This window comes from Brassica oleracea, chromosome C5, assembly GCF_000695525.1.
Source record: "Brassica oleracea var. oleracea cultivar TO1000 chromosome C5, BOL, whole genome shotgun sequence".
Classification (NCBI taxonomy): domain Eukaryota; kingdom Viridiplantae; phylum Streptophyta; class Magnoliopsida; order Brassicales; family Brassicaceae; genus Brassica; species Brassica oleracea.
The window spans coordinates 5,981,621-5,991,233 of NC_027752.1; the positions used below are offsets into that span (position 1 = coordinate 5,981,621).

The 9,613-nt window shown below is 34.7% G+C and overlaps 3 protein-coding genes across 3 annotated transcripts in view; all 3 read left to right on the forward strand.

Moving 5' to 3' along the window:
• The first annotated feature begins 1,899 nt into the window (after positions 1 to 1,899).
• Positions 1,900 to 2,692, forward strand: LOC106293395. Its single transcript, XM_013729078.1, has one exon. The coding sequence runs from the start codon at positions 1,951 to 1,953 to the stop codon at positions 2,635 to 2,637; it is 687 nt and encodes a 228-aa protein (XP_013584532.1). The 5' UTR covers positions 1,900 to 1,950; the 3' UTR covers positions 2,638 to 2,692.
• Positions 2,693 to 3,541: 849 nt separating this feature from the next.
• On the forward strand, positions 3,542 to 6,200 carry LOC106294126 (PI-PLC X domain-containing protein At5g67130). The gene is made up of 7 exons (XM_013729729.1): positions 3,542 to 3,634; positions 3,831 to 3,947; positions 5,043 to 5,159; positions 5,234 to 5,332; positions 5,422 to 5,725; positions 5,797 to 6,020; positions 6,104 to 6,200. The coding sequence occupies exons 1-7, from the start codon at positions 3,542 to 3,544 to the stop codon at positions 6,194 to 6,196; spliced, it is 1,047 nt and encodes a 348-aa protein (XP_013585183.1). The 3' UTR covers positions 6,197 to 6,200.
• A 2,588-nt stretch (positions 6,201 to 8,788) lies between these two features.
• Positions 8,789 to 9,613, forward strand: part of LOC106344353 (peptidyl-prolyl cis-trans isomerase E) — a 998-nt gene continuing 173 nt past the window's right edge. The window contains exons 1-2 of the mRNA XM_013783751.1: positions 8,789 to 9,165; positions 9,414 to 9,607. Of these exons, the coding sequence (XP_013639205.1) occupies positions 8,850 to 9,165; positions 9,414 to 9,607 (510 nt within the window). The 5' untranslated portion in view covers positions 8,789 to 8,849. The remainder of the gene's footprint in view (positions 9,166 to 9,413; positions 9,608 to 9,613) is intronic.

Below are 9,613 nucleotides of genomic sequence, written 5' to 3' on the forward strand. Positions count from 1 at the left end.
TATTATGCATGCATGATGCAAACAAGCCGCACGACTACAATCTTAGCAAACGGTTTCAATGTAACAATGGCCTTCAATTTGAAAATCATTCAATCGGTTTTATCAATTCAAACAACCAAATTCAAGAATGAGATTATCAATCCTAGCAATCGATTTCTATGTGATCAAATTCAATACGGTTTCAATTAATCAAGTCTAGCATACTATATATAAACATACAATCATTCAAACAATCAATTTCAATTCAAAGCATTAGATTAGGGTTTCGATTTTAATTCATTCAATCAATCTATTTGATTTCGAATTAGTGTATAAAATCGAATGTGTTTTAGTATTAGGGTTTTAAATAAAATCGATTTCATGCATTCATGCAATAAGCATGTATGCGGCTAGGATCATGGATATTAGGGTTTCGATTTTGATCTTAGATCATTGGGGTTTTGAGATACAAAACCATTAAGGTTTCGATTTTAATTGATCAAACAATCAATCTCGATTAGGGTTTGGGGTTTCAAACTTATGATTATGAGCTTCGATTTACTCATTGGGGTTTTGATCTATTACCCTATTGTTTTGATTTCAACATTAGATCATACTATTAGGGTTTGTAGTTTTTATGGTTTCGATTCTTATCAAACAATCAAATTCGATTATGGGTTCTCAGTTTGAATGGACCACCAAAGAGATGAACCACAAGCTGGAACTGATCGGAACGCGAGCTGATGTTGTCGCGAGCTGTCTGATTGCTGAGATCGGGAACGCGAGCTGTCCAACGTTCTGATAGGGTCGCGAGTTGTCTGAGATCGTCTTGTTTGCGAGATGAGGTTGAACAAGCCGAGATCGTCTGAGCTAGGATCATGAACGCCTTGAGCTGAAGCTGATCGGGAACAAATTGCAAACAAGGATCGGGATGTAAGGTTTCGCGATCAGGATTAGATTGGTTCGCCGGTAAGGATGTTCGCCGATTAGGGTTAGGGTTTTAGGCGGTTTGTTTTAGCTTAGGGATTTAGATTCTATCGTGCTGATAACGTGTTGTGAAACAGAAGAATAGAATCTATGTTTCTGTATTATTCATAAACATAAGGTGCCCTTTATATATAGGAAATTACACCGTCATAGAATAATGAAAAGACTAAAAAAAAAGAAATACAAATATGGAAATAGTACAAATCATAATCTAATAAAAAAATGACAAGATGTTGATTCTCTATCTCTTTCCTCACGGTCGACTCTCTCTCTCTAGCATTGGGCCGGTTATGGACATCCATTTATAACAATACACTATCAATTTTAAATTTTGTTAAGGACAAGACAGCGATAATAATATTAACTAGTAGTAGACAACATAATTATCGACAATAGTGATCAAATCTGATTTAATCATATTATCTTCATGTAATGAGTCATTGTGTTATATAAATACACATAAAGTAATAAGGTTTTTATTATTTAATTTTATATTATCTGATTAAAATGTTATCTTATTATAACTGTTTTAACTCAATAATTTTAGATTGTAATATATGAGAAGTCTTGATAAATAAGCAGGTTATATTTTTTTTGTAAATTTATGAAACTTAGCAAATAATGAAGCTATACAACACTTAAGATTTCTTTTGTAAAAAACATCACTAAAATAGACAAGTCTAATAAACCTATCTTTATTCGCTTAGACTTTCACCTCACTATTATTGAATGTAAAAGCACATATCCTTTTTTGTCAATCTAAAAAACATATATCGCTATCTTTTCATTTTCAACCTCAAGTTGTGATACTAGTTACTGAAGTGAACATAACTAAAGATATGAACCTGGTTTAGTCCGGTTCAGTTAACCGATTACTTGCATTCTATAAAGCAGACGCAAGCATCTTTCTGCTCAAACCAGAGTACTAATAATAAATACCGACAAACACAAAACACAATCGCAACTCTTGGAACTCAAGAAATAATGTCGGAGAACGGTGGCGATTCTTCAACCACTAAACCAAACCTCAAGAGGAATGGCTCCGGCGAACTGGACGTCTTTGAAGCCACTCGCTACTTCTCCGACTTCAACGAACCAACTATGGCCGAGTACTCGAGAATCCAGGTTCAGAAACAGAGCACTGTTACAGAACTTCGACAGAAGAGAATACACCCGGAAACAGAGGATAAGCTTCCGGAACCTAGAGTCGTCACCGTGAAGCCGAAGGAGAAGGAGAAGAAAACACGTGGCGGCGGTGGGAAGAAGCTAACCAGCTTCTTGAACTCTCTTCTCCGTTCAGCAGGTCTGAAGAACTTAAAGTCAAAGTCCAAGTCAATTCCAGAGGTGGAGAGTCCACGAGGGGAAAGAAGGAGGAGGCATAGCTGCGTGGTGACCGTGACCACACACGCCGAAGCTTCTTCGCCGATCTCCGGTGCTGGCGCGTGGAGTACGCGCAGGAGAAGCTTTGATGAGAAACACGTGAAAGGTTTAGGTTCGAAGAAGAGTGATCAGAAGTTGAACATGAGGCTTTGTGAGAGTCTCTGCTCGGACAAGAACGTTGAGTGTAAAGATCGAAAAAAAGAAGTTGATGTAAATGGTGGATACGAGAGTGATTCAGGTTCTGAATCTGATCTTTTTGAATTGGACTTGTTTGCCAAATCAAAGCCTTAGTTAACGACGGTCTCAAAATGTAATCATTTGATGTAAACTTATTATGATATATAAATCTAATAGTGCGAGGTTTGTAGACAACAAAAAAAAAACTAAAATGGTATGGACCTAAAAATTGGTGTTTACACTCTTGCCTTATCCTACTTGAATAAAAATAAACGTGATGAGGTGATAATTCATATCCTTCATTCTGTATAAGCATGACTGAATTAAAATAATTTGATTAATTTCTTGACATTTTCTGAATCTGATAGAACATGTTAAAGCGAATCTTTAAAAGTAGACACGTTATGATACAATTATGAGAGAAAATACCATATTAGATTATTGGTCTGATTGTGACAAAAAACGGTAAATGGTTACGGGCAGTAAGACTTGTGCTACGGTAAAAACTGGCGATATCACATCTCCTTTACCAAATTGCTAATAACATATGAGGCTTAACCGTTGCCAGGATCCCAAAATTGTCCAGAACAATCTATAGATATATGTGTGTAAGTGTGTTGTGTGTGTGTGATTAGACCAAAGTATTACAGATTTTTAAAATTCATTTTCGTTATATGTTATTCAGAGTGAAAACTTCAAAACTAGTCAAATCTGATTTATTTCATTATATATTTATTGACTCTTTAATTCTTTATACTCTTTTTTGGTCAAATCTTTTTTCTAATTTTCTATATATAAAAGGATTAATTACTTTCAAAGGGGTTACCCAAACAAGACAGATATATTAGATATTAAGGAAAGATAATCTTTAAAACATTATAAGTTCATGAACAAAATATCAGGATCGGTCAATCACTAACCAAGACTCCAACGTTGTAATAAACGTTTCGTTTCAAAAGTTACACTATTTCTACAAAAGATAATAGATATTTCTTTGTCAAAAAAAAAGCCAGTAACAATGGCATTTTTCAGATTCTTCTTTGCAGTCACAACTTTGGTTTTGCTTCATCTCGCATCAATCGCTTTTGCCTCTTCCCATGGCTCAAAACAGGTAAACCAATTTTAATAAAAAGTCGAGATTAAATATGAGATCTAAAGATGCAATGTGAGTTCTTCAAACGTTGCGGTAACCAACTATGACAACTCGCCAGAATTTCTTAAGGAGATCAATTTGAATATATATTTTAGGGAATAGTTAGGGATGTTATCATCCATGTTACAATTTAGGGATTTTCATCAATATTCAGCTCGGCGACCAATGCTCATCCGACGAAGAGTGCAGCGTTGGACTTGGTTGTTTTAAATGCGGCATCGATGCTGCAAGATGCGTAAGATCAAACATCACAGATCAATTCTCCCTTGTGGTAAGTAAGAAACACTTTTTATTTTTATATGTTAAAACTGTTGTGTTTCATATACCATCAACAAGAATACCATAGCATGAAAAATTGTAAACGTAAACGCTAAACACCAACGGAAAAGGAATTGTTTGCATTTATAATTTATTAGTAATGTTTATTGTAAAACATTAAAAAATTGTGTGTGACCAAAAAAAAAATTGTGATTTTTTGAATAGTTATAAACTTATAATGTATATTTAGTTATCTGAGGCAAACCCAAACGCAATATACTATCTCCTACTCTCCTAGGTCACATAATTCATAAACTAACCTCTATTTTAGTGTTTTGTGTAGTATATGAATGTACATGAGAGTCATGTCACTTAAGTCTCTTCTAATTTTCAAAAGGACATTCTTAACATGTCTCTCCGATGATGGACGTTTGGTCCATAGTTTTGGACCTAATTTTACTTTTTACATCGGTTGTATATATTTGTTTTCTTCTTCTAGAGTTCTGTCACGCTATTATACACGTTTAGAATGTCTTTTTGTCGTAGTCCTAACTCGTAAGTAGGGGTTATTGGTTGTTGTATTTTAATGGATTTGAAAATCCGAATTAAATCTAGTGTTATTGGTTCTATGAGTTTCAAATCTGTATTAAAATCATGTGTTATTAGTACTATAATTTTCAAATCTGTATTAAAATCATGTGTTATTAGTACTATAATTTTCAAATCTGTATTAAAATCATGTGTTATTAGTACTATAATTTTCAAATCTGTATTAAAATCATGTGTTATTAGTACTATAATTTTCAAATCTGTATTAAAATCATGTGTTATTAGTACTATAATTTTCAAATCTGTATTAAAATCATGTGTTATTAGTACTATAATTAAACCTCCGGATTTGCATATTTTACTTAGATTTATAAATACTATATGAATTTCTAAATCAATCAAAATATATAAACCAAACACAGATATGTCTGATCAGCGACTCTTAACGGTCTAACTACTTATTACTCTTCTTCAAATCGAGCCATAACGAATCTTTATATTTTTGACAGACTATAATGACGCATTAATAACTATTTATTGTGTGTTTTTTTTGTAACAGAACAATTCCATGCCGTTTAACAAATATGCATTTTTGACGACCCACAATTCATATGCCATTGAAGGAAAACCGCTTCATGTGGCGACCCAAGAAGATAGTATAACCGAACAACTCAATGTTAGTATTAATTCATTGACACATAATCAGTTCACTATGTTTCTTAATTTTTAGACTATAATGTAAATGTTCAGAGTGGTGTTCGAGCATTGATGTTGGATACATACGACTACGAAGGAGACGTATGGTTGTGCCATTCGTTTCACGAGCAATGCTTTGAATTCACTAAGTTTGTAAGTCTAATCTCACCAATTTTTTTAAAGATAAAAGACTCTCAACATGTCTTCGGTAAAATAATTTGTTTTGTTATATCACATTTTAGAATCGGGCAATAGACACGTTCGAGGAGGTATTCGCCTTCTTGACAGCAAATCCATCAGAGATCGTGACAATATTTCTCGAGGATTACGTCAAATCGCCAAACGCGTTAACCAAAGTTTTTACCGACTCTGGTTTGAAGAAATTCTGGTTTCCGGTTGAAGACATGCCTAAGGGTGGCCAAGATTGGCCATTGGTTAAGGATATGGTTGCAAATAACCACCGGCTAGTCGTCTTCACTTCAGATAAATCCAAGCAAGAAACCGAAGGAATAGCTTACCAGTGGAACTACGTACTTGAAAACCAATGTGAGTGTGAGAGATACCAAAATTCCGGATCGTTGGTCGAGAAAATAACCGAATAATCTCAATTTTTTCAGATGGGGACGATGGAGTTAAGCCTTCGGAATGTAGCAATAGGGGAGAATCTGCACAGCTAACCGATAAAACCAAAGCTTTGGTTTTGATAAATCATTTCAGTACAATTCCGGTTAAGCTCATGAGTTGTGAGGAGAACTCTCAACATCTCATCGATACGATTAAGACATGTTACGTAGCCGCTGGGGACCGATGGGCGAATTTTGTCGCTGTCGACTTTTACAAGGTAAGGGTTACGAATATATGGTTTTAGAAAGAAAATAAAATTGGGTAATGATTTTTTTGTTTTCTTTCTTGGTTTGAATATAGAGGAGTAGTGGAGGAGGAACATTTCAAGCAGTGGATAAACTAAATGGAGAGCTTCTGTGTGGACGTGATGATGTTCATGATTGTCATCATTAACAAGCATGGCCTTTTACAAAAATGTTATGAATCTTAAAACTTTCTCATTGGTCTTTTTTTTCTATGGATTTTATTCATATCATATCTTGTAGAATGCTTGTACTCGATCATTTAGTCCATTGTTATAATTTATGCAGTTATGAACAAGTGAAATATCCATAAAACATTTTCTCACTGTATTATCATCTCACAAAAAAAACTCCAAGCATTTCCTTAATTATCTTGAGTTCTATTACTATCTTACTGCAAATTATTTGTAAAATTCAAAAAAATTCATCTTACTGTTAACTGGGGTCCTTATCTTCGGATAAGAGACGATTCTTAGTTTTTCTTAGATTTTAACTAAGAAAAGTTAAGAACCGCCTCTTAAATAAGAGATATAAGAGCATCATTAACGCAGGGTTCTTAGTACAAGGTTCTTAGCAGAATATAAGAACCCGACTCTTAATTTTTAACTGAAAAAGTTAAGAGTCGGCTCTTAAATATCTTATTTAAGAGCCGACTCTTAACTTTTTCAGTTAAAAATTAAGAGTCGGGTTCTTATATTCTGCTAAGAACCTTGTACTAAGAACCCTGCGTTAATGATGCTCTAAGAACCGTCTCTTAAAAAGTGTAAAAAAAAAATGTCTAATCATAAGTTAAGAACCCCGGCTAAGAAACCGGGGTTAATTACGCCCTTAGTGAGTTTGTTCATTATTGGGTACGCTTTTCAAGCTTAAGTAAGAAACGTCCTTCTTGCTTACTTGCTTGTGACTAAATGATCTTACTTTCGTATGGTTTGCACACTGATGTTGTAGTAAAAATTTAGTAAGTCTTTGGTCATTCAAAAGAAGACCATGATGAGCTACTCCTAAGTGTTGTGGGTGTGTACTACATGGTCAAACGGCTCAAGTATTTCATGGTAAAGACATTGCTACTATCTATATGTTTGGTTGTTTGGATGTGACATGATATAGGATTGGGTGGAGCATGGAGCTTAAGTGGCAGATTGTTGTTCGATGGCTGAAGCAGAGAGGTATATGGGGAAGAATAGGAAGCGAGTGAACAAAGGGAAATGGGGTCTACACCTCAAGCCTTTTCAAGCTATGTGAATGATTTGGGCCTGATAGATTTCATGGAGTTGCAGCTGCTGTATCACAATTGTAAGTGTTTGAGACACTAAATACGTGGAACAAATGTGAGATGAGTTTTGTGTTGTAACTGAAAGATGAGTTGTTTATCTGTTTTTGCAGGAGAAGCGTCTGTAGAATGCAGCAAGTGATCTACAATGAGATATTCAAAGGGAATATGACGAAAAAGTTGGATGCATACAGCCTGTTGAAGATTGATCCAACCAAAGTGCACTGAGTTTACAGTATACTTGTAAAGAAGGGTATTGCTCAACATGAAAACATCTAAACGCATGTCTATGGTTCTTTACATTGTATGTTTATGCCTCTTTACATTATCAGTACATTTATATTGAACTTGAAGCTAGAATATCTTTATCTTATAAGAAGCTTCTGTTACATGTCAATTACTTCCCATCAAGAAATCTATAAACCTAGATATATGCAAAGTTATAATGAATTATAAACTAAAACGTGGCCCGTGTGTTGGTCTTCATTAAAAAAGTGACCAATACACCCAGCACCCACACATATATTAATCAGTTTTAAGAACAATTTAACTTGTAAATGTTTTCTTTTTGGAACAGAAGCAATTCAATGTTGCGAAGAATAAAAGAAATTAACTGATTTGATGATAGGAAGGCCCTTTCTCAAAAAAAACAAAAACTAATTGGATGACCTGTATACAACACTAACAATAATGAAATAAGTTTTTTTAAAGTTAGGATTAACAAACCAAAAGTAGAAAAACGTATTAGTTTAAAAGAACAATGTTCGATATCTCTTACTTATCTTCACAACAAGATGCATTAAAAAGAAGAGGATAGGGAAAAATATTTGTGGCTAACAAAGAAAGCTGATAAGTATGAAAAATGAAAAAAAAGAAGAGTTCATCTATATCCAAATGATGATGCAAAATAAGCAAAATAAAGAATAAATAAAGAATGAAGTCCATATTTTAAAATTAATCTTATACATAATTAAAATAAATTATTTTCAATCAAACAATAAACAATTCGGCTATTAGACTTTCAAATTGTCAAGCATATGTTTAAACTTAGATTGTCATGCATATATTTAGATTTAAAGTGTCATATGCATATATTTAAACTTAAATTTATTTTATAATAACTTCAAAATCAACTATGCAGAGATTACAATCAAATATAATAAATTAATAGATTTCTATATCATATATACATACTTTATTTTCTCAAATAATATTGAAAAATGTTATAAATTATAAAACCAAAACAAAACAATAATAATATTACGCGCCGGAAAACCACTAGTTTTAAAATAAAGTAAGCCATTATTGGATGGTCTTAATGAAGAAAATAATAAGAAAAAATAGAAAACATTAAGAAAATAAATATATATCAAATTCGTAGGCTAACCGTCGTGGGCCAAAAGAGTTAAGGCCCATTAATATTAGACTTGTTCTTAACGAAAAATAAAAATCACCGTCGTCGTCTTTCTACTTTCTAGTCTCACCGAGAAGATCCCACTAAGCGATTGCTAGAGAGAGAGAAGGAACTCGAGCAATGGCGGCGGTTCAACAGCAGCAAGCGATGCAGAAGAACACGTTGTACGTAGGAGGGTTAGCCGACGAAGTAAACGAATCGATCCTCCACGCGGCGTTTATACCATTCGGCGACATCAAGGACGTGAAGACGCCGCTGGACCAAGCCAATCAGAAGCACAGATCCTTCGGATTCGTCACTTTCCTAGAGAGAGAAGACGCTTCCGCCGCCATGGATAACATGGATGGCGCCGAGCTGTACGGCCGTGTTCTCACCGTCAATTATGCCCTCCCGGAGAAAATCAAGGGTGGAGAACAGGGCTGGGCCGCACATCCGCGTACGTTGCCTCTCCCCCCTCCTTAGTGATTTTGATCCGTGCTAGCTTGAGGTTTTATGAATGAGTCTGGAACTTAGGGGGATTGTTGAAATTAGGGTTTGGATATGTTCGTTGATGTTAATTATCTGATTTGAAGTTAGCTCAAGCTTAGGATGATCGATATGTTCTTGGTTAAGCAGAGAGATTCTTAATTCTCATTGGTTAATAAACTGATCTTTCTTGGTTGTGTTGTTTTTTTTTTTTTCCAGTTTGGGCGGATGCAGACACATGGTTTGAGCGGCAGCAACAAGAAAAGGAAATTCTCAAGATCCAAGCCGAGAACAAGGCTGCTATGGAGGCTGCTGAGGAACTTCACAGGAAGAAATTGGCGCAAGACCGACAAGGCGAGATGGAAGAAGATACGGATGTCAAAGATGATCCTATGGCCAGAGCTGAGGCCGAAGCTCTA

Coding starts and splice junctions, on each gene's coding strand:
- LOC106293395 (XM_013729078.1), top strand. CDS start 1,951: ATGTCGGAGAACGGTGGCGATTCTTCAACCACTAAACCAAACCTCAAG.
- LOC106294126 (XM_013729729.1), top strand. CDS start 3,542: ATGGCATTTTTCAGATTCTTCTTTGCAGTCACAACTTTGGTTTTGCTT. Junction 5,726..5,796: donor CTACGTACTTGAAAACCAAT/GTGAGTGTGAGA, acceptor CAATTTTTTCAG/ATGGGGACGATGGAGTTAAG. Junction 6,021..6,103: donor TCGCTGTCGACTTTTACAAG/GTAAGGGTTACG, acceptor GTTTGAATATAG/AGGAGTAGTGGAGGAGGAAC.